At 36.3% G+C, this 25,982-nt stretch overlaps 2 protein-coding genes across 2 annotated transcripts in view; one reads left to right on the forward strand and one right to left on the reverse strand.

Annotated features, from left to right (window-relative positions):
• Positions 1-25,982, forward strand: part of LOC125225943 (regulator of G-protein signaling loco) — a 157,286-nt gene that overhangs the window by 54,022 nt on the left and 77,282 nt on the right.
• Positions 17,558-19,975, reverse strand: LOC125225834. The gene is made up of 4 exons (XM_048129733.1): positions 19,175-19,975; positions 18,897-19,072; positions 18,314-18,433; positions 17,558-17,657 (listed from the first exon to the last, which is right to left on the reverse strand). The coding sequence occupies exons 1-3, from the start codon at positions 19,266-19,268 to the stop codon at positions 18,368-18,370; spliced, it is 336 nt and encodes a 111-aa protein (XP_047985690.1). The 5' UTR covers positions 19,269-19,975; the 3' UTR covers positions 17,558-17,657; positions 18,314-18,367.

Consider the following 25,982-nt stretch of genomic DNA (forward strand, 5'->3'; position numbering starts at 1 on the left):
TCCAGTAAAGATGAATATAAAAAATTAATGTTATTATTTTGGCTCTTCATTGTTCCTTCAGTTACAATACAATGAAGTCTGCAAGTGCGCATTTATTTAGTTTTTACCGTCTAAAGAAATCAGAGAGCGATAAAGCATTTCCTGTCTCATTATCACCAATCTCTAATGGCCGGATGCCATTTTTAATTGTGTTGTACACTGAGCACCCTAGTTATCTGCACCGCCGAAAAGTAGGTAAAATTTACTAAAAGAAAATTTGAAGACGGATTATAAGAATAATTTTATGTTTTATTTTGAACGCGAAAACGCGGCCTTGTGTAGCCAATAACGCGATTTTGACTTGACAAAATAAAAACCGGACGCCATAATATAGTATTTTTCCCGCGCAATTTTATCTGTCCTCCGATCCGACCAGAGACTCGTTAACTTTTTATTCGTTGTTATGGCCGTATGGCGCGAGTTCGTGCTTTTTAGGGTTCCGTAGCCAAAATGGCAAAAACGGAACCCTTATAGTTTCGTCATGTCCGTCTGTCCGTCTGTCCGTCTGTCCGTCTGTCCGTCTGTCACAGCCGATTTACTCGGAAACTATAAGTACTACAGTGATGAAATTTGATGGGAATATGTGTTGTATGAACCGCTACAAAATTATGACACTAAATAGTAAAAAAAAAGAATTGGGGGTGGGGCCCCCATACATGTAACTGAGGGATGAAAATTTTTTTTTTTTTTTAGCCTTTAGTAAATAAACAGCGGTGGCGAAAACACCGGGCAGTTTGGTTTTAAACTGTTTTCAAACGCATTTAACGCAGTGGAAAGCGCAATACGTGTTACAGACAGTTTATAAACATTTCACCTACTTGTTTATGGAGAAGTTGTTGACTCCTTTGAAATTGTTATTTACGATTATGACCTATTATTCCTCCGAAGTAGGCCAAAGGCGTGAGTGAGTGAGTCAGTGACGACAGTGACGAAAGAAAGTTTTTAAATCAAGTTTTTGGGAAGACTTCTGTTTATTATCATTCAATTTTTTCTGCTATATAACCTAAACAAAAATCTGGAAAGATCGTTGATTTTTTTGTCCTAAGAAAGTATTTAACGAAGATAATCTCGTTGATATCTTTTCTTCCATCGTTTGATTTCGTCTTCTTTATTGCGGCGACTTATTGATTGGTAAAATTCATCATAGTTCACGGAAGTGTTTTGTAAATTCATACTTCCACAATAAAAAGAAGCACGACAGTTTTATGAAATCTGGCCCCGTAGCCGAATGGCATTTCTCCGACGCCAAACGAAAGCGATACGCCGCTGGCTCTATCGCGCCAATACGCAAGCGCGATAGAGATAGATATCTACTAGCGCTTCGTTTCGTGAGCGTTTCGTGAGCGATTGTGCCATTCGGCTAGCCACCCTGAAATCTTCTCGAGGCTGAAGCGTAGGGTTAGAGTTAGAGCCGGCGTAGCTTTATTTGACGTTCATATGCGCATTGTAATATGCCTACTTGAAAAATAAATATTTCATTTTCATTTATGTACGAAGTTTAATAACATTCAACATTACAGCTATAAAATAAAATGAAGTTTCACCCGTCTACGCTACGTATTTTTAGTGACCTACCATAAATTGTTTTCTTGTGCAAATACTCACTGTCTGGAATATTTTAAAATGCGATCTATCATACCATCGCTCAATCATCTCATGTTTATGCGATAGTAAAAATAACATTCACGTCACCGCTGCGTGCAAAGAGATTATGAACTCGTTTGAGGTTAGGTACCAAAAGATTAGATAATCTATGTAAATCTTAGTTATTTGGTCTTGTGCTGGATTCGCCTTGACATTGAACTCGCTTCACCTCATTATCGCTCTAATGTTCGACAGACCAAAGTGTTACGTACTTACACATAATATGACAAAATGTGTGGCATGGCAATGTGTAAACGGACGTGTTTGTATAAAAAATGCAACTATTGCGAATAATAAAACTCTGGTCAAATTAAATTTACACCTCCTGTAATAAATATTAGCGGATACTATAAAATTAGCTAAATCGAATACTGACTACGAAAATAAACAATGCCGCGAATCTGTAGCAGCCAGTTCGCGGTTTGAAAATAAAATGCAGTTTTTTTTTAAAGCAATTTCGTTCAAATACGGGCTAAGGTTGTAAGCCATACTGCCTCGCACTATCGTTATAAATAATGCATGGATATCGTATCTGTGGCAGTCAGGTGTGCACCACCTGCCGCACGGTCACGGCAGGTGAGCACCCCTGCTTTTGGCAGTTCGGCTTGCTACCCTTGGTCTCGCCTCGATAGTCTGCGATTCGAAATTTAAATTGTCGGGAACATAAGGTTCGTTTGCACCCAAACGGCCGTAGAAATAGCTGATGGAAAGTGCATTAAGTACTTAGTTCTAGGTCATAAGTATACTCTGTCAAACAAGTCTGCCAGTAAATAAGAACAAAGAAAACTATAGGTATCCTTTTCTCTAGCACCATAAAGAAAAGGATGCATAAGTTTTCTTTATTCTTATTTACTGACAGACTTGTTTGACAGAGTATATATTTTTATACGTACTTAAACAGAAGTATATGTAATTTAAACATTGTCTCTGTCGGTGTTGCTCGTATATCGTATCGATTAGCTTCAAGTATTTTCAGTGTCATTAATTCACTGAAGCAAAGCTATTTTATATACAGTCATAATATACTCAGACACACCCACTTTGCATTTTTATATTTTGTTTAGGTATATAATTTATTTTGTGACCACGCGCTGACCAGTGACCACGCACAATGACTTGACGAAGTGCAGAAACCGAAGCGCATACCATACTTATGTATACCCGTCTTTATCCGACACGATTGGCTGCCCATATTGTACGTTACACATAACGTATAGGAAGCTTGAATGAAGCTAGAAAGCTCCCGTCCCATTCACGCTCGGGCAAAGGTCCGTTCACCTCTGCTACTTGTAACGTATTGTTCCATATGTAATCCTCAGGTTCAGAAAATAAGCTCTATTGGGAATTACAGGGGGGTTACCATGACGTGCTAAAGCCGTTCAGTTTAGGTTGAGAGAGAGGGACGGAGCTATGTAACTGCTATAGCTGTGTCCCTTTCTCTCAACCTAAACTGAACGTCTTTAATATCATCTCATGAACGTCATGGTAACCCTCCAGGTATAGTACATCTGTCCGTATGGCGCAGCCTTACAGACGATTTTCTCCAACGTTTATAGTATAAATGAATACCTACATTTGAAACTTGCATATCAAATGAAAGGACTTTTATAAAGATTTCAAGTAAGGGGCATTAGTGCGTTTTCACATTATCCGATCCGGTATCGGATGTCGGACCTATATCCCATACTCATACTCATACTCATTTATTCATACTCAACAGGGAATAAATTATTTTGTATCATCAATTCAAAACATATTTGTAACATCTATAAAATTAAGAGTCAATATTACAATAAGATATATTATGTAGGTTACATTTAAATAAAATTACAATTCGAATAGAATTTTTTGAGAATGAAATTGATATGATAGTACAAGGATTATCAATAAATTATTGTTTAGTGGATATGTCAATGTCGAATAATTGCGTTACAGTATAAAAACATTTTTTGGTACACACATACATTACAGGCAGGATTTTTTCTATTGAAATCCTTCCGACATCCGATAACGGATCGTATAATGTGAAAACGGACTTAGGTAATTCCGAAAGTCGTCTAATTTCAAAAGTCGCATAAAAATCACCATTATTTCAAGTCAAAATTTCCATGATATCAAGATTCCCCTTTCGAAATTACTCGAGCATTTCTGCCATTCGTAATTACCCTAATGCATCTTATATTTTTATAAAGTATCTCCATTGCTGGAGTCGTTAGGTCGCTATGCCCTGAGATGCTCATTATTTTTTATTCCCTGAGATAAGACCCAGTTACAGTTTATCGACCCGTGATAAAGCTGTTAACGAGCTAATGGCGTTAAGCAATATTAGAGAAATGTCGCAAAAACGGCAGGATTATCTTCGTTCATACAAAATGAGATCAAAAACTGCATTTAGAGTTTAGTTTTTTAATATTTATTTAGATTTTTACTATCGCCGAAGCGTGATAAAAGGACCCTTGTAATCTTGTAACTTGTGAACTCTGTTTGGAACACTCATGAAGAAAAACCCCCGGTGGATTCGAAACATGTTGCCATTACCAACGAGATAAACTCGTGTAAAATTCGTGTTTTCAATGTTTAAAATATGTCTCACAAAAGTAACTTCGAAGCTTGTGTTTATAATTTCCATGGCGACGCACTAATTCGCAGAGTTAACCATTAAGGAGGAGTGTCCCTGACTCACCGCGTAAGCTATTTGAACAATGCGACGGTCGTTATTCGTAGCGTGGAGATGTACAGACAGTGGCAGACGGCGCCAGTGAATAGACATCTAAATTAAGAACACACATCCTAACTTTTTGCCGAAGTCAAGACTGCTGCGATTTTAATAACCCGTGGGCTATTTCACCACTGTGACTTGACACTGATTCTGTGTCTATTTCTAGGTTGATAAGTAACATTGTTACTCAGTGTTAACATTTCCTTGTCGAACAGGCAATGGACGGCGAAGTGTCACTGTCCGGTAACAATTGTCACTGTTGTGAAATAGGTCACAGACCCTGTTAGTATCATATTAATTAAACGTCAAAAGTATATTAAGGGTAGTCTTTGTCGGCAGCAACCAGCATTGTATAGGAATGCAAGTACTAAGAATTGTAGGTATTGCCTGTTTTAGCTCGACGCGCATATTAAAAGATCTGATAAAAGATAAGTGGGATCGGCTGATCGCAAAAAGAAAATAGTCTTTGGTCTTGCTCAAAAAAAGTTAACACGTTTTAGACACAATTAATACTGGCAGGTATTTTGCGCGGTGGTGTTTATTTTGTGCCTGAGGTTTGCGTCGAAATCTTGAAATTGACCACAGAACATATTAATATAAATAATGCCTTGTAAATTAAGCAAAGTATGGTAACACAAAAAAAGAAAAAGCCAAGAACCACCAGCATTTATGAGAGTCAGGTTTTCAATAGGTAACTTCTAAAACGTTATATAACATATGTACATGATTATTTACCGTGAAGTTAGCGTTAGGTCTCCGAGCCTAGAGGCGCCCTCTGTAACGTGCTTACCTCATTGGCCGCTTTTTACCCGGCTAACTTATGCAACATACAAGTTGCATAAGTTGATAAGACAAATGACGCAATCTATTATTCCTGCGAACTCAACGTCAAGGTTTTTCACGATTGTGCTCTTTCAGATTTTAATTATCATGATGATACGGTTATACATGTGACATGGTTGCCGTTGACTCCTGTCAATTCGTTCAATCAGCTAGTAGAGCACAGATTAGAAATACAATCAGAAGTACTAGCACTAAGACAAAATAAATCTTCGTGTTTATATTAAGATTAATATACAACTTGAGGGCAGAGAGCAGTGAATGGGGTCAATGTTTAATCCCTATATTTTATTCCCGCTAAGTACAGATGGGAATAGGTGCGCTACACCTGGTAAATGAGTCAAACCTGGGGCTGAACCTTCGTCTAAGCCCACGAGATGTGAGCCTAGGGCTACTTAGCAAGGGTTAGGTTAGGTTATATTAGCTTTACATCCAAATCCTGGGGCTCTAAATCCTAATTCCTAGCCTGCTCAAAACCGATAAGAATAAATGTGTCCCATATGTGTCCATATTAAATCATAAAAATGTGAAGTGACATTCTAGCTATGTGTGTAGTCTATGTATCTTAATTAGTTCCTAAATAATTATTCTAATAAATTGTGGTAGTTTGACGCACAAACGTTTTGTTATTCCGCGTGTAAGATCATGTGCTCGGGACCTTCGTTCAGAAGTTGATCTGAGGCAATATATAGGTCATACAGCTCTGACGTAGTAGAATATAATATACCTATTTGTCCTAGATAGGTGTTAGTCATCCGTTGTTAATAATTTGAGTAAAATCTGGCTAGTTAGCGTTTTTTATGACTGGGACTGGGATACCGTGTAAGATAAATAAATATGAGACAACGGGCCTCTCGCTCGTTTTGGCAAGTTGTGGAATGAGCTACCTTCTGAGGTGTTTCCCTTGTGCTATTTTCCTTTTGTCCGTGGGCGGCGAAGATTGCTTCCCATCATTAGGCGGCTCGTCTGCTCCTTTGCTGCCTATATCATAAAAAAATACTTATTTGCGCGTTCATCACAGTTTCCTGGGCTACTTAACCCCTATTTACCAAGATTTGAACACAGGACCCAAGCGAACAAAGTCGTGGGCAACAGCAAGTATTTAAACCAATTCATGGCATTTACACAATACTTAAATCACAATATAACTAAGACCGTGTTGATTTTAATATTGTTCGGTTCCTTTATAAATCTCTGAAGCTCTGAACATAGGGTATCCTGATTCCTTTCATTTAAGTACTTTTGTCATCTGATATTCTTAACCCTTTGCACGCCCACTCAGAAACAAAGAAGTACGTATATGCTCTATTCTGCCTTTGATTTATTCAAATGAATAAACATTTTTTTACGAAATAAATAGCTCTTTGTATCACGAACCATTCATTTATTCATTATCGTCCTGATTTGTGGGTTTTCTTTGATTACACACGTGTGTCTGCATTATAGGTAATATTTATAATAATTGTTGTGTATTTATTTATAATGTTTTGATGATATTGTTAAATTATAAAAACAAACGTGGATATATTTTATAATAAAATGCTGTTTTGTTATAAATATAATATATATGCTGTGCTGTTTGCTAGATGTTTACTTACTTTTTGCTAGATGCTAAAACATATTTCATGTGCATATTTCAAGGTATACATATACCTATTTACTTACCCCCAATTCATAAAAAAGTTAAACTGATAAGTTACGACGTTGAATAGTTAACTAAGTAAGTTTAACTAAAGTTGTTTTCGGGTAAATCTTTCCATTCCCATAGCAACTACATGAATCTAGTAATTTCTAAAGTTCACAAACGCGTACGTCACCGGCGTAAATATTTATATGTATACTTATTTACTATTGCTACAATTATCACTTAACCGGTTTCAGTATCAATCTACGTAGTTCTTGAAACCTACGCATGCTATTTGAAAATAAAATAACACAGTAAATATTGACCTTTTGTCTGCCACACGCCACAACTGTTTTATGTAAGACACCATTTTCTCATAGTTTTCTATAGTAGGTACCCATCATGTGGATTGAATTTAAATTTGATTCATAAATAAAACATAGTCTTTTCAATTCAAACTGACCTGAAATTAACATAATAGTGGCACATTACTGCGAAGACAATTAGGTTGTACTATCAGCTGCAAAAGTGGATGGCGAGTTTATAAATGAATTCATTCATAATTTCTCCATGCACTTTTGCAGCTGATAGTACATACAAACTTACATTTGCTATGCTATTCAGCACAAGAAGACATTTGAAAAATTTGGTTCAGGATATAGAACATTACCGATTTTGTAAATCGTTCAATGCAAATGACACCATGCTTTTTATTTCGGTTAAATTCGACACGTCGCGCGTCGTTAGCCTCATTAACAGAAGGTAACCTAGTCACTTTTGTCAAATTCTAAAAATATTTTTTATTCATTTTCAAACATAATAATTAATAAACTTCATAAGTATGAGACTTTCTAGACTCCTGTACATATTTCAGTCCTCGATTGTTCTGCCTACTAAAATAAGTTTGCCGCGTCAAACTTGTCAGGCGTTAAATACAACCTCTTCACACCACACCATCTTAGCTTTGCCGTCTTCTGGTACAGGTGCGAAGTCCTACATAACTGTGAAAAGGTACTTGAGGAAGTTAATAGCTACGAGTTGACTTGACCAACTAGTAAAATAACTTTCCTAAATTTGGCAAACTAAATTTTACCGTCTCTTGAAACGTTACTATCGCAAAGCTCTTAAAAGTTATTTTTTTTAGGGTTGTGTTTGTTTTGAGCATTTAGAGATTTCTTGATGCTGGGCTGTGCCTCCTGGGGGAACGAAGGGGCGTTCCGGGAGAAGGAAGGGAAATCCCGGGGATATACATCCCGGGCGAAAGAAGGGGCATCCCGGAGGAAAAAAGTTAAATGTGGTGATGTTAGTTCTACGTGTTTACCGTCTATTCACATTAATGTAAAGTCAACCATTTGCTTTTTGCTAATTTAACTTTGCATTCTACATCGTCGTTGTCATGACAACGTTCAATAGGGTTTATATGTCACTTGATTAGCTCAATGAGTTTTTCGCCTGCTTCTATAAGTTTGCACACATTAGTATGCGAGAGTAGTCTGTAGTGACGCACGCGCCCACGAGTTTTCACACGCGGAAATAGATGACTATTTTTAATAAATTCCATAGTATTTTTGGGCAGCTAAAGTCAGATGTTATCTTTTCTTGGGACGCTAATTTGGTGAGAACACAAATTGTTGGGGGTTATTTTTGTCTGTGCGTCATAGATAGAGATTTGCTCGAAACCCTAAAAGATAAAAACACTACTTTATAACTCAGCTAAACGTTAATCGAATGGTTACTTCGATACAAATCGTGTCTCTATCGTCGTTTTTGAAACAGAATAAGTTATGTTTTTTTATAAGTATACCTAGAATATAGTATAGTAGTCACAGAAATATAGTACTGGCTCAGCGACCCAAAAAGGATCTTGGCCTCCGACACAAGAGATCGCCACTCTGCCCTATCCTGCGCCACTTCACGCCAGTTGGGTACACCAAGTGCGGACAGGTCTTTCAGGTCTTTCAGTATTCTTATATACCTATTTTAATTTATGTTTTTATTGCTCACAGGTAATGTTCTTGATTGCTACATAACTCACAGTAAGACAACAAACTCTCTGCGTGTTTATTTTATTACGTATAAAATGTACAAAATTTGAAAATTACTTAACAAATATTGTAATGCCCGCTTGATGTTCTTATAGCTTATAAACTTTGTCATTTTCTTTTTAAATAAGTAGTCAAATTATTGCGCTGCAGAGTTGGCTTGGTGTAACACTAAGACTATTACCAAGAACGATTTAATACTGGATTGACAAAGCCCATACAAAAAAGCGTACCCCTGAAATGTATGGGCCTATTAGGCTTAAAACTAGATGGCGCTGTTTCGCAGCCTGAAATTGCCAAAATCATATTTTCCCAAATATTTGACCAAATGACATATTTCTTTATTTTAAAATCATGATATCACGTTAATACACATTTTGAAAAAAAAAAAAAATGTAGGCATCATCTAAAAAGTTTTTTGTCAGATGTTATACGACAATAACGGTTTTCGTGAGTTGTAACGTGTTTCAATAACAATGGCGCAATTAAAAGTATACAAACGTTTATTGGGGTACGATGCTGCGTGTAGCGTGGGGAGGCGGTGGTGTTGCCAACAGTAAAAAGTGATAACTACCAACTACAGATTTCGTAAATGTTACTTTTATAAGACCAGAAATTAAAGTTATTTGATTAAATTCGTTTAATAGTTAACATTAAGCCTAAAAAACCGTATAAAAATATTAACTACTTTCAAATTTTGAGATTTCGTACTTTAGAAAAAAAACATTCTCCAGAAAAAAAACTGTTTTTTTTTCACGGTTTTTTTTCATGTTTTTTTTCAAGCCAGAAAAAAAAACCGTTTTTTTGCAACCCTAATTCTTAGTATGAAGTATGTAAATCCTATAGTAAATGTATGTGACACCCCTTGAGTTGCAAGCGTCCATAGGTTACGGTGACCGCTTTCCATCAGGCGGACCGAATACCTGTTTACCACCGACGTGGTATAAAAAAAATTGCTATTACTTAGGTACTAGGTAGCTAGGTACTTGGTACTGAATACTATTCGATTCCGTTTATTTTATAAATACACGTTGTTGGTTGGTATGAAGTTAAAAATAGAATTCTCATTAACGCTAGCTAAGGATGTACTTAGTATAAAATCAATGCAATGACTTTTTCCCTTCACACACAATTTTCGCTCATCATTACTCCAGTAATTGATAGTTACGGGGACAGTTTACATAATTACGTTTTTTATCGTGGGTAAGTGTAGGTTCGAGTCCTTGTGGGAACTGATTCAAGAATGTATGTATGGGAACGTGGATGTCTTGAAACTAGAATAGACATAGACAACTGAAAGACTCGCATTGAAAATTTACACTGACTGTATTCATTGTAGAGACAGATGAAAATAAATTAAAAAACCCTATAATATGTATTTATTGATTACTAGTGGTTTGTGTTTAAATAACGAATAAAACAGTGTATCTACTAACCTATGAATAATTGAATATTCTGAAATTATCTTTTCACCACACCAACTGGTAACGGCTTACTTTGCTATTCGAAAACAGATAGCAAAATTGCATTTTATCCACAAGAATGCAAAGTAATTTCATAAACCTATAAATGATGATTTTGAATCATAAATATTGAATAGATTGATGGGTTTGATTTAGTTTGATGTTTTATTGTCAGTATTTTGTTCGTGTTGGTGTGGTGAAATTTTTGTGTTTCACTCGGTGGCAAAGTTTGTTTAACCTTCGTGCCTTGAAACCCTCGCAACGCTCAAGATTTCACTTTTTGAAATACTCGCTACGCTTGCGGTTCAATATTGGAATCTTTCGCTTGCTCGAGTATCAATACTGACACGTGCGGTTAAACATCAACTTTGCCCCCTTGTAAAACAAATTTATAACTATTTCTCGTTAGGTCCAAATCTCAATTTGCTAAACAAATGTTTTTGTTTCTTTTGTGCAATTTGCACGCTGAAAATGCATTTATATTATAAGTTATCGGGACCAACACGTTTAAAAGCAACTATAAAAAGGCCATTCGGAGATAACACGTTTCGTCATCTCCAAAAGTTACCTGTATTAATTCCCCATATGCATTGCTCTTTTTTTTACAAATTACCAAAATTTTAACCTTACTGCTATCACCATAGTTGTTTTTTAACTACACTGTGTCATCTCACCAACGTGAGAGGCACGTGCCATGGATTCGGAAGCGCTGAACGCAGTAAATAATATAAACCAAAGCTTTTGTTTAACATCTTGGGGCCAGAACGTAAAAATCACTTCAGAAAATTCATACTATACCATACAAACATTTGAACCACTTTGCCCAACCAAGGCGCACGTGATTCAGTATGTCTATTCTAGTAATAACGCTTCAATGCTGAGAACAAAGTTGTATTTACTATTGATTGCCGAAGAATAACGACCGGCCATCACGAAATCCAGTATTGGCCAATTTGTCTCCATCATTACTTTTTTTTACCGTTTAGTGCGAAGAGATGCTCTTCATTGTAGATTGAAGAGGACTAATGAGCTGAGAAACTGAATCAACAATGTTTTAATAGCAACAATGTTTTAATGTAAGTACTAAATTATCTAAAAGTTTGATGTCCGCAAGATGACTTTGACAAAATTTCCTTTATGAGCAAAATGCTCTGGGAAGGAATTTTCACGTATTTTGGAACCGCGTCGTTCGTTTCTTAAAAATGATGCAATAATTTTATCTTGTCAGAGTGTCTTTATTCAGTAGCGACAGAAAAAAAAATAAACCTGAAAATCATAGTCTAAAGACAAATAATTAACTTGTTGTATTTAATTAGATAACATACGGTATAAACGTTGAATAAAGCTGAAGGGATACAGGTTAAATACAGATGCAGAGACATATTTTTATCGAAATCATACATAAATTTGTACTGTAGTCAAAAGTTTCTTTGAGTACACCGACCCGTTTTTTCGAAGAACGATCAGAAAATGGCGCCAGATTTTTGCGAATTCCATCTGTAAATAGGTAACCGACATTTACGCTAATAATTTCGAGAATTGGATCGCGTCCTGATATGCCGCGTGTAAATATTTATGAAGTCTTTATTAGGAGCAACTGGCGTTAATAATGGAAAAATAGTTACATAGAAATGTAGCTTCACAGAAATTTAACCGGCATGAGATCTTTCTACACCACACGATTTTCTTGTGTTTGAAATAGCACCATGACTACCATGAGTTAGACCGGACGAAGTACAGTCACCATCAGATATATCTGAGCGGCCGGGGCGTGCAAAAATATCTGAACACGCCTTATTGCCTTGACAATAGAGGTGTGTTCAGATATTTGTGAGCACCTTGACCGCTCCGATATATTGATGGCGACTGTACAACTTTGATCCTTTGATTTCTAATTTTTTTTTACTATTAGGGGCAAGGTATGACGACGTCATCTATGCAAAGTGCAAATCATTGTCTAACATCTTATAAATTTTACAATGCATACACATTCGCTCGATTTAGGATGTCCGTCAGTTGTAACAGCGCCATCTATCAGGTGTGTAAACTAGGTGTTTTATAGATAACTCTTCAACGTTTTAACTTCAGATTAGCAAAAACGTCTGTAGATGTCGCTACGGGTCCCATTGACCTAAGTGGTGGAAAATTTCGCTGACGTGGTTCAAGTCTTGGTGGCTCAGTTGGCAGAGCGCTTGAGTATCGATCCAGAAGCCGTGACTTCTCACCCAAGGCATACATTTTCCACATTTTTTTTGTAAGCCTATTTCTTCAACTTGTCTTAAGTCAAATCTTATTCTACCTATTACCTACTAGGTCCCCCTTTCTCAGTCTTAACCTCAGCCCCGAAATCCTTTGTGACCCATAAGGCTCTGTTGACGTCAGTGGACAGTGTGGACACAATGGCCCATTACTCCCAATATGGCCGTCGCTTGGCCGTCGTGAATGTCTGTCCTCACGTAGACACGTACGCTATGCTGTCGAAATGATAGATGTTTTCGTCTATTATTTTATTTATTTATTTATTATTGGCAGGGTGCAAAGCGGGTGGAGGGGGTAGCTAAAACGATCACAGCGCTCACTACGGCCAAAATTGACATCTTAGTCGCTGACTTGCGCTGTCAAATCCATATTGCAGTAAACATTTTCATGTCGTTTTTGAGATAAATTTAATACGGGCCCAGTAAAATTTGTTATGGCGAATTGTAATAACTCCAAGAAAAGTAGCGACTAAATTATAGCTATTTCCAAGACCGTGGTGGAAACGAAACCACCGTTTAAGTGAATAGTTGCCGTAAGAAGAAAAGTGTCGTCCAATCTCTGAAGTTTTACTTAAAGTGCGTAATCATTTGATACAAGTATTGAATTGAATTTACGGTGAATTTATAGTGCAAATTTTATTGGAGGTAGAAAAGCCGACGTGGAAGCCAATCCCAGTTATGTTCGAAAATCATTTTATTTGTTTGCTCATCTGTGCTCCTGTTTACAAATCGAAACGGATTGACGAAAATGCGTAAATATCGAGGTTTCAATGGGAAGAAGGAGCACGAGAACAATAGAAGCAGAAGCAGTCCATCCACTGAAGGCTTATCACATTTTAAATAAAATCCTGAGAACTTATTTCATCGCATTCATGATTGTATTTGATGTGATATCTGGTAAACCTCCAATATTTTCAAGTAAATGAAACAAGTTTTTGTAATGTATATTATAATTAAACGTTATAATAGCTAGTTTGTTTTTATTTTACAATAAACCCCTGCAATGATATTTATAATACCTATACTTATAGTTAGCCTATGAAAATGACAGGATAGCAGTGAACTGATCAACTATTTCAAAAGCCAAAGATTTATTTATACTTTATTGCACATAGGTATAAATGGTGGAATAATGTCTTCAATCTGTAGGAAATGCCCAGCTAGCACCAATTTATTGCCTTTATTCATCGTCTCAGGTTGGAAAATGATTTCGTGTGCGATGGCACGAAACCCCGTTTTAGTCACCAGTTTGTTAATTTCTCACTGAAAACAACGATTTTAATGTTATTGGCGATAATGTTGTAACCACCATCGTCCAAAATTGTCTAATGTAGTAAAATAGCACAAGATTTCATTAATTTTTTCACAATTTTTACTTACTTCTCGCTTGGCAGTGGTTACAATATTGTCACTGTCACGTGGCGTTGTCGTCGCGCACGGTCCCAATATTATTTTTAGTGTACAAGTTACATGTTGGAAATTATTTATTTATTTTAAATATATTTAATCAGTCTCAATTGGGAGTACAGATATCTTATGAATACTAGTTCTTAATATCGAACCTTTACTGGTTCTGATGGAAAGCGCTCTTACTTTCCCATCCGGACCAGGGAAAGTTTCAACTACCCTGGCCATAGGCCATCTCAAAGGAGGGACATTGTCATCCCTGAATAGCACTAATGCACCAACTTTTACGTTAGTATTTTCAGTACGCCATTTTGGACGGTTCCGTAACTGTACTAAATATTGCTTGTGCCATTGCTTCCAAAAGCTTTGAACCATTTGAGTGCATTGTTGCCAGAATTTCAAACGATTAATTGGTACATGAGTGCAATCACTCTCTGGATATGACGTCAACGAGTCACCAGTCAAAAAATGGCCTGGGCTTAAATAAGGCATTTCAGTTGGGTCAGTTGTGGGCAAAGCCGTTAAGGGTCGGGAGTTTAAAATCCCTTCAATTTGTATGACTACTGTATTTAAACCCTCGTATGTTAAAACGGTTGTGCCAACAACTCGCTTTAAGTGGTGTTTTGAACACTTTATCCCAGCCTCCCATAATCCACCAAAAATTGGACTGTAACTTGGGATAAACTTAAAGTCTATTCCCAGTTCCGCAGCATAATTTACCACTGATTGTTGGTGGTCTACGGCCGACTGTAATTTATACAATTCAACCAACTGGTTATTCGCACCTTTGAACGTGCTTGCATTGTCACAGTATACAACTGAAGGCTTATTCCTACGCGAAATAAATCGTTTAAATGCGTTTAAAAACGCTTCTGTAGTCAAATCCGATACCAATTCAATATGAATTGCCTTTGTTGTAAAACATACAAACAATGCAATGTACACTTTATACAATATAGGTTTTCTTACACGATACATTTTTACAGTGAATGGGCCACCATAATCTATACCTACTTTCTTAAAAGCTCTACAGGGGTTTACCCTGTCGTGAGGAAGCGAACCCATCAATTGTTGGGCTTGCTTCGCTTTCAATTTGAAACATGTTATACATTTGTAAAGTACATGAGTTACTTCTCTTATCCCACTCATAATATGATAGGTTAAGCTTAAGCTATTTAGCACAAACTTTGCTCCAGAATGCAACAGTACTCTATGCTCATTTTCAATAATATAACGGGTAATATCTGATCCCTTAGGCAATATAATTGGATGCCTTTGAGAATAGGGTAGATTTGCATGTTGGAGCCTTCCACCTACACGGAGAAGGTTCATGGAACACAAGAATGGATGTAACCCATCGAGTTTCGATTTAAAAGGTTTATTTTCCTTTAAGGCACTAATTTCATCACTAAAATGTTTATTTTGTTCATATCTAATGATTGTCAATAAAGACTTTTTTAATTCTCGAGGTGTTAGACATCCCGTTTTCTTGTCTGTATATTTCTTTGTAATACAGGCTTTACAATTGTCTATAAATCTATAGCACCATGCTAGGATTCTTTTCATTTTTATTATGCTAGAACAATTTTTGAATAGTGCTAGATCATTATTCTGAGAAACAGTTACCAGACTAACCTTTAGTTCTGGAATTTCTCCTGGCATCATCTCTATGGCTTCGTCAGCCGTAGGTTTGTATTCTCTATTTTTTAACATTGAGGGTCCGTGAAACCACAATGTGTTTTGCTGTAATAGGTGAGGATCCACACCTCTTGACAGGCAATCTGCCGGGTTGACTAAAGTATTTATGTAATGCCATGAAAAATCCTTTGTATGATCTTTAATCATTTTTACTCTATTTGCTACATACACTGTAAGCTTTAGAGGATCAATTTTTAACCAAGAAAGTACTATTTGAGAATCCAAATATAGATACACTTTTGCATCAAATTTTAACTTAATGATGTCATACACCTTGTGTGCCAGAATTGCTAAAAGCAGAGCGCTATTGAGCTCAGCACGTGGTGTGGTGAGTTTTTTTATTGGGTTCACGCGTGACCTTGAGCATAGCAAGTCTACTGTAACTTTATTGTTATTATCAATAACTCTCAAATAAATGCAACATCCATAAGCGAGGTTAGATCCATCGGCAAATCCAAAAATTTCAATGGATTTTGCATTTTGTGTATCTATATTTCGATTGATTACAATATCTGGCATTTGTGTTAGGCTTTCTGCGAAAGCTCTAAAATCTTCATTGAGCTTGCCAGGCAGTTTGGAGTCCCAAGATGGGACTTCAAGCCATATCTGCTGCATTAGGAGCTTTGCCTTTACCACAATGGGTCCTGCCAAGCCCAATGGATCAAACATTTTACTTATAAAGCTCAATGCTTTTCGCTTTGTATAATTTTCAATTAATTCTTGCTTGGGAGAACTTATTATTAGTGTATCCTCTGATAGGTTGCACTTGAGACCTAATGTTCGTATAAAATCAGTTTCCTTATTTTCGGAAAAGTTTACCTCTTTACTTTCCATTTTGCAATTTGATGGCAGGTCAGTCAAGAGCGAACTATCATTTGCACACCATTTATGTAGGCTAAAGCCGCCTAATTTTAACAATTCTATTAACTCGTCACGAGTTTTAATGACAGTGTCCCTATCATTACAAGTTATATTAGCATCATCAACATATGTGTTGTGAAGCAACACGTCTGCAGCCAGAGGAAAACGCTCCTTATATCTATAGACCAGTTCGAGTAAGCATCTACAGGCTAGAAAACTACTACTTTTGAGACCATAGGTCACGGTCTGAAGCTGCAAACATTGTACTTCTTTATCGGGGGAATCCCTCCATAATATATTTTGTAACGGACGATGTGATGGTTCTACCAAAACTTGTCTGAACATTTTACGTATGTCGCAATTTAATACATATTTAAATAATCTAAATAAGATCAGAATGCTAAATAAGTCATTTTGTACAACTGGACCATTCAGAAGTACATCATTTAATGAAACTTTGCTTAAGCTTGGCATTCCTCCTTCAAAAACAATTCTAAGTGGTGTACTTGAACTTTTCACATTGATCACAGGGTGATGTGCCAGAAAATATGTGGCTTGTGTTTCTAAATCATATTGTGATATAGGGATGCTAATTGCATGACCTAGCTCTAAGTACTCATCAATGAAGGACTTATAACCTCTATATAGAAGAGGATCTTTGGCAAGTCTAACTTCCAAACTTTTAAACCTTTTTAAGGCACATGTGAGTGAATCACCCAATTTTATTTCTTTGACATCCTGTTTGAGAGGTAAAGCTACCTGAAATCTATTATCTTTTAGCACAACTGACTTTTTAAATATTTTTTCTGCTAATTCTTGTTCAGAATTGGCTTCAGTGTAGATTTCAGGCACCTTCTCGGTTTGCCAAAATTGTGAAATTGACTGCTCTAACTTATTGAAAATTAAATTGTTACCGACATGTTTGCAACAGACCGCTGCTGTAAGATGAGAGGAGTCAGTTTGTTCGCTGTCACTCACTCTCCCAGCTACAATGTAGCCAAAACGTGTGTTATGGAGGTACGGACCACCAGGCTGTGCCAGCAGTTGGTCTCGCAGTAAATTCTGGAAAAACAAGTGACTGTCTAAGAGAATGCCAACGGTTTGAGAGACATCAAAGTCCTCATCGGCTAATTTAACATATGGAGGTATGGTAAAATTCTCTTTGTTAATCTTAAATTGAGGCATTTTACTTGTTATGCTACTGGCTACATTGCAAGTCACTGACAACTTAAAGTTGGTTGCCGTTGCATAAACATCAACAGTTGTTTGCAGCGTAGAGCTATTGACAGAGTTGAAAACTCCACCAACTGTATCATGTATCTCTTCTAAAGTGCAGCCAAGCTGTCTAGCTAAATCAGTTCTTATAAGAGAAACTTGACTACAATTATCTAATAGAGCTTTGGTAAAAATAGCATTACCTTTTTTATCTATTAATTTAACCCTAACACTAGGTAGGAGTATATCGCATTTTGCCTGTGCTAACAAAGCGACTTGGCTGGTACTTTTGTCGGGAACGACATCCTCATGTAACAATGAGTTGTGTTTTTCTTTACATACTGAGCATTTAAAACTAAATAGGCATTTTTTACCATAGTGCTCATTTAAGCAAATATTACACAATTTATTTGACTTTACATAGTCTTGACGTTGCATTATGCTTAAAAGTTTGAATTTTGGGCATAGGTGCATCTTGTGCAAATGAGAGGTACAGTACTTACATTTTAAGCTTTTTGTAGATTGTTTGGTAGAACCATCACTTGTCGCAGCGACTACTAAGCTGCTTCTCTTGGTTGGGGGTTGCGCCTGGGCAAGGGTTTCCAGTGCCGCAGCCCGGTCCTCTAGAAATTCAAATAAATCATTCAACTTAGGTAATTCCAAACCTTGCTTTTCTAAATGGAAAGCTCTAAGGGTGTACTGATCAATCTTACGCTGTAACACAGTCATAATAATTAAATCCCAATGTTGCACTGGAACATTCATGTTCTTAAGAGCACCTAAATGCTGTTTAGTGTTAATAACTAAATCCCTAATTGCCGCTGAAGACGTTTTATTCATATTTGGCAAATCTAAAATGGAAGTAATATGATATTGTATCATTTGCTGCTTATTGTCATAGCGATCGGCTAGTAACTTAAGCGCTACTTCGAAATTTTCCTCATTTAAAGGTAAATGTTTAATAATATTTAAGGCTTCATCACATAAGAGCGAACGAAGGTAATAAAACTTATCGCACTGCGATAGTTTGGGATCTTTTTTAATTACACTGTTATAAAGTGTTATAAAATCATTATATTGACCTACCTCGCCGTTGAATTTTTTGATCTCAATGCGTGGGAGCCTTTGGTATCCGCCGTAACCGGCCTCTTGCGCAGGTCGCGCGAGAGTAGATTCGACACCAATAGGCATTAACTGCGAATTGAGATATGCAGCCATCTCAAAGTAAGCAGCTTCCACCGTGTCTATGACCTCTTTGTCATCTGGATCAATCAATGAAATTTCTAAATTAAGTTCCATATACTCAGAGAATGTTTTAACTAAACGATCTCTTTTTTCTCTTAATAAATGTAAATCAAGGTTACCTGGATCTATGTTGTTTATGTAAGCCCTTAAACGGGTCATAAACCCTTTGGCTTGTCCTCTGGCTGCGACTAGTTTTTTCAGTGCATCACCCATTTTGTCTTATAAATTATGCTTATCACAATGTAATTGTATACAAAAACACTTTTCTAAAACACTGTTTGCACTTTTAATTATAGCGTATAGGCTTTTAAACGATACGAACAATAAAAACACTTGAAAGGCAATTTTTAACTTTGCACAAACAACTTTACCGTTATGACGCCAAATCGAAGTAATTGCAAACTGCAAATTGTTTTCTATTGCACGCAAAAATCACTATATCGCAGTCACCAATCACTGCTCTGCTGCAGTGCGCTCCGATTGGCCAAAACGTTCGGCCTTAGTTGCGAATGGCGTTTCGTTATCGCAGAGTTGGGTTGATGAGAACCGTGCCAACGAGAACTAACAGGGCGAGTCCACTTGAACGTAACGGACAAGTCTATTTTTCGAATGTGCTGGAACTTATGATTTAAAGTTATAATTTAAAGTCTATGTTGGTTGTTTAACACCAAAATATTGTTTTCTTAACAAAAGTTCACTAATCTTGTTAAAATAAGGTCACAAAATGTTCCTTGATGTTCAACGGCAGTAGTTACACGAAGTAATAATCGCTGTACGAAAATGTACCTTAAGCACTATCAAACAAGGCTCACGATTATTGTTCTAAAAAGTTTTAAATTTACGAGCACCGCACGTATTAGGCACAAAATAAAATGCCGTATCTTTATATCCCAAGGCAATGTTTAGCTCGGAGATTGAATGCACACTACACTGTAGTGTACGATGAGTGATAACACTTTCTTTGCACTGCAAAGTATCTTCTGATGAAAATCAGGTCCACACACCGTCGGTAGACAACTACCATAAGAAAAAGTCTGACTTTTAAACAATAAGCACTGCACACTGGCCTAAAATAAAACTATAGCTAGGCTCGCCTGACTTTTTAGACGATGATGGGGTACACAAATCGGGTGCACTGCACACCGACGATCCGCCACACGGTGACGTCACGTTGCATAGAATCTGCAACAGCTTCCACTCGCAGAAAAAACAGCTGGACCTGCGCGAACAACTGCACCGACCACTCCACGCACTGCGCGGAATTTGTTTTTAATGCGCTTAATGGCAATTTGAGTTGATAACGTCCACGGGTGTCGACAATTTGCCGACCGCGAAACACACTGTGTTCACGTAGCGTTGCTAACCGCGTCAATGCACTGCACTGTAACACCCGGCCCATAAGTCCAATTACGCGAAATTTAATTGTTCTTATTTGTTTTCCGACCGAAGGACCATATGTTGGGCGCAGGGATAATTCTAGGAAAACGCCCACATAAATTTTTACAGTTTTTATTCCACTTTCCACACTGGTTCGACCGGGGTTAACGTTACAACTAAAAGTTCTATATCTACCTACTTATTTGTATATTTAAATGTACGGTATCGTACAAGCCTTTTAAAAGTACTTTTTTTGGATTCCAGTACTATATCCCCGGGCAAAGAGTTCAAGAGATAAGGTATTATTATGTCAGGGGTTTTCGAAGTGTGGGGCGCGCCCAGCAGGGGAGAAGGGGACAAGTGATGGAACTAATAGTTCAGTAATCTGTGATCTGTCGACTAGTCGTGGTGGGGGCCGTGGACGTTTTCTTTTAGGCAATAAGGAGGCGCGTTAAAAACGTTTGAGAACCTCTGGTCTATGTAGAAAAAGGATTCAATTTTTGGAATATTCTTTGAGATAGCATCAGTAGTGAATTAATGGGTCGTTATGACCAAATTGGGCCTCGGGATCAGCTGATGATAATTTACGTACCTACTCGTACTGTACTGTACTTTACGTTACGTGTGGAAAACCCAGTCTATGGACCCTTTAGAATTTCAAGCGTAGCGTTTACTTTACGTTAATTTCAAACTATACCTACGATGTAGGTACTTGTCATTAATAATCCCTGCCGCTTCTTTCCGCAATCGCCCTATTACATTTCCATCTCCTCATTTAGATGGCTGGCACTGCTGGCAGTCCTCAACTGTGCGTATCTCCAGAAACTTCCTGCCTCGCACAGCTAAACTGTGGAATGAATTGTTGCCTGTGGTATTTCCGGACCGATACCACCTTTCGGGTGTCCATGGGCGGCAGTGATCGCTTACCATCAGGCGACCTGTCTGCTCGTTTGCCTCCTATCCAATAAAAAAAAGAAGCTTGCGTTGTTTCCTGGCCATTTTGTGTATAGGAAACCTCATTCTTTTCCGTCAACTTAACTGTTATGAAACAGCTTGGCTTGTCGCTGGTGACTAGTACTATTTTGCGAGTGACAGTACATTTTTATCATAGCTGTTCGCGATTATCTCATATCGCTCGATACATTATAAAGTACAGTATTGCGTGGGATCCTAATGTGTCTAATAACCGTCTCCGTCAAATTCCGGGAGCCCGTGTGGGTGTGATTACGTAGAGTGCGTTTTTACACTAATCTACATAGTTTTTATATCGCTGTAGCTACTTGTAGTGTAGAATAGATTGTCAATATATGTAAATAGGTATAGGGAGGTCGGTATTTGAATATTTATTTATTTAAACTTTATTGCACTAAAAAAAAGAGTACAAATGGCGGACTTAACGCCTTGAGGCATTCTCTATCAGTCAACCACACTGAGATAAATTTGCATTGTGAATTTAACAAGTTCGACTTGTTGCGGTTTATCCGTTTGAATCAGCCAAACGTATGTTTAAAACAATATGTGTCAGGTTGTTTTTATAAAATCGACTTGTTGATTCAAATATATTACCGATTCAAATGACAAGTAGGTTGTTGTTTGAACCAAAGAGCACGTAGGCGCTATTTTAACCAAAACACTTGTTGAACGAACATGAAAACTGGTTGTATTTTCTCTCAGTGCATCGGGCTAAGCAGCAACAGTTAGTTTGTTGCACGATTTTAAAATTAAATATGAAAACACAGGTCAGATTACACATACAACACATACAATCACGCCTGTATCTCACGAAGGGGTAGGCAGAGCACATGAAACTACTCAAGTTTCAGTGCCACTTCTGGCAAATAAGGGGTTGGCAGAAAACGAAACTGTGACATCCCAACTAACAAAAATTAGTCTTATAGTGGCTTATAATGCCAAAAATAGTACTCTTATAATAACCTTGTAAACCCTTTACAAGAGGGCATTTGGGCACACCTTATAAGGCCAAAAACCTTATATCCCCCTTGTAGTTGCTATATTATTAGCTTTCTTATCTTGTACGTGCTTTATTATGGCATGCAATAAGAAAGTTAACCTTATAATGGCAAGAAAAGTGCTTTTAAAAGGCTAATGTACTAATAAGAATCATATTTAAAGCTTTAATAAAGGCAATTATACTTGTAAGAATCATATTCAAAGCTTTAATAAGGGCAATAGCTCTTGTACACGTTTTGTGATCATCAGATATAAGGGAGTAAAACTCATAACGGCGAAACAGGATGCTGTTTTAAAAGTTTATTGTGCTTTTCGTAGTGATTTATGTGTACATCATCATCAAGTCATCCATTTTGCAAGTTAGTAAACGGTAAGTTAACTTTTACATATTACAATTATTTGCTTATTTATTATGAAAACTGTGTGGGAATCCAATTTCATGGTGAAATGTGATATAAAATGTGTTGTATTATTAATGCGCCCTTGTATTTCAACGGTTTTGTACTAAAAATGCGGTTAATTAATTTTGACATGTCTTGAGCAAGGCTGTTATAAGAGTAAAAGCAGTAAGCACATCATTTACAAATACTCTATAAGAGTAAAAACTTTATAATAGCCACCGGTGTTGCTTAAGATTCGCCATTTTATATATCTTTAGGGTTCCTTCTCACAATTAGTGAAATCCCGAACCTTACCATCTAGTTAAATATTTGTAACGGATACCAGTTAAAAATTCATAACGTTATCGTTAGAGAGCAGATTTCAGGTAGCGATTTAAATATTAATATGAATATGACTCGCATACAATATTTATTATTTTTTCTACATACGAAAAAATGTATGGGAACGTAAAAGTAAAACCCTTTTTGGATGCTTTTGTGAATAATGGGCAAAAATTATAATGATAATAAATAAAAATAAAAAAAATATTTATTTATACTTATTTCTTTAATATTTCTTCTGCGCATTGCACAGTAAAAACTTCCATTATGGCTCAAAGAATATAAAAATGAAAATAATTCGCTTCTTATATATATTTAAATTGAAAGTCCATTATTTAGAATAAAATACTTTTTTTTAAATGTAGTTTGTTGAAAAAATAACATTAATTTAATCTAATTATTCAGTGAAGTTTGTGGTGTGCGATGTTGGTAATAATAATAGATTATAAAATAAACCACATGACATGTATTTAAAAAATTGCACTAGTCGGACTTGGCGCAAAACTTTGAAATTGCATTTTTGTTCGAAAGACCGTTCTTTTTAAACCGGTATTTTGGGGAACGCTTTGATAAAGGTTTGGTTCGATTAACCGGCATAGAACAAAATAAAACCGTGTAGTCCGCAGCATGTCACTCATGTCAGGTAATACTGATATTTTCAATATTTCATTAGGAAGTTATACCTAGAATTTTCAATTTAAAACAAACTTGTGCTTCGGAATATTTAATCTTCTGGTGCCTTATTTTATTACTTCCTATTGATTTATTGTAAATGCTGAGTCAAATAATCTATTTGATATTTATTATTATGGTTATTGTTACAGAATCTGTGGATGAGATACATAGTCAGCCGTTTTTAGTGACGTGAAGATGACAACTCTTCTCCTCCTCTTAGTAAGTAAGTGCTATTGAAAACCACAGACGATTTCAATACCGCCATCACAATGGACTTTGTGTCGATAACTATAAACAGCCTAGCCTAAGACTTCAAATAAATATTTTTTTTTATTACAGATGAACTACAAAACGGCACATATTCTGATGGAGAAAATCAGTCACAATCATTACTTACACCCAAAAATAAACCCGGAGTGGTGGATCAAAAAACATGCAAAATGGAAGAGGACGCAGGAAATAGTTTAGGTTGTAAGAAAATCACACCAAGCAAAGATGGCGCTGATAATTCAAAACAAGAAAACGAAAATCAATATATCTTTTGTGAATTTGATGAAGACCTCGATAAAAGAAACTACTTATTATTTTGGAAATTTACTGATAGGTTAATTACAATTTCTACCACCGTGTAGGCGCTCTGAAGAATATATTAATATTTTGAAGTATGTAGACTCATTGAAACAGCAACATCGTGAGCAATAGAACTGAAAATATTAATCATATAAAGTTACTTGTATCGGTTTGGTTTCGTTGCACATAAATAAATATCTTAAAAACAGTGAGTTTGTCTTTATTTGTCCTCAATTTTAATCTGTCTTAGTCCCAAAAGGACTACATATAAAATCGGTTTCTTCTTAAAATAGCCGAACATTGTATTCACTTATTCAGATCGTCCAACATTCACAATGATAATCCGCAATAAAAGATTTTTTTTTTATTTCAGACCAAAGTCCATAAAGTAAGGAATACACTTTTGGAACTTATTCTAATAAAGTTAATCTTAAAAATTAATATTAGTAGGTACTGATGGATAAAAAAACTGAGTGCCTTTGTAATAGTCTTTTATACGCTCAGTTATGTATAATTGGCCACCTCCGAGTGCATGCTAGTCTGGTATAACCGGTGGAAACTCTATTTAATAATGTAAACATTGTAAAACATGGAAACAATGGACCAGTTACATTTGCCCTCCAGTCGAGATCTGCCCCGCGGCCCCGCTGTATATACCTTAACATTTTTCACCGCAGAGCTACAGACACCTTAAATAAGAACAAAAAATATAATTATTAAGCTAAATCCAAACTCAATTCATCATTTAACGATATACCTGTATTACTGTCACTGCTGCTTGCCTGCATATTCTTATAATTATTCCATAATGGCATCCTCTACGGAACCACTAATCGATAAGTTGGGATCAGATTGTTCACATTCGTTGGATTTTCAAAATGACGAATCAAGTTTTATAAAAACTTTTAATACGACACTTTCAAGAATAATGCCTTTATAATTATTGTATAAGAGAAAATGTATTGCTTTAATTCTTTTAAACACTTTATAAAATGCTATAATTTGTTTGCTGGATAGACGTTTTATAATATGTTCCTATGAGGCATAAAGCATCATAGTTATCTTATGCATTACTTTTATAAGAATAATTGGCCATAACAAAAGCTTTTATAGTGCTTTGAATATTATACAGCGAAAAGGCATTTTAAATGGCTTCTATAAGAATACATATTTTTAAACCCTTATTGCAGTCATATAAATTGGACTTATTAACGTGTACATGGCCAAGTTATAAGAGTAAATGTACTATTGGCCAAATCCTCTTATAATGAGCTACTATAAGAGTAAATATTTTTAAACCCTTATTGCAGTCATATAAATTGGACTTATTAACGTGTACATGGCCAAGTTATAAGAGTAAATGTACTATTGGCCAAATCCTCTTATAATGAGCTACTATAAGAGTAAATATTTTAAAACCCTTATTGCAGTCATATAAATTTGACTTATTAACGTGTACATGGCCAAATTATAAGAGTAAATGTACTATTAGGCCAAATTCTCTTATAATGAGCCGCTATAAGGAACTCTGGCATAATGAATGCTATTTTAAAACTACTATGAGTGTTTAGCCCTTATAGATTGATTTTATAAGGATATTTTGTTTGTTGGG

This window comes from Leguminivora glycinivorella, chromosome 1 (assembly GCF_023078275.1).
Source record: "Leguminivora glycinivorella isolate SPB_JAAS2020 chromosome 1, LegGlyc_1.1, whole genome shotgun sequence".
NCBI classification, from domain to species: Eukaryota; Metazoa; Arthropoda; class Insecta; order Lepidoptera; family Tortricidae; genus Leguminivora; species Leguminivora glycinivorella.

Bases quoted from the DNA above. Each gene is read 5' to 3' on its own strand.
- LOC125225834 (XM_048129733.1), bottom strand. From the start codon at position 19,268: ATGGGTGATGCACTGAAAAAACTAGTCGCAGCCAGAGGACAAGCCAAA. The intron at 19,073-19,174 runs GTAACCTTGATT...TGATTGATCCAG, and splicing joins CATAAACAACATAGATCCAG to ATGACAAAGAGGTCATAGAC. The intron at 18,434-18,896 runs GTAGGTCAATAT...TTGAATTTCTAG, and splicing joins TCAAAAAATTCAACGGCGAG to AGGACCGGGCTGCGGCACTG.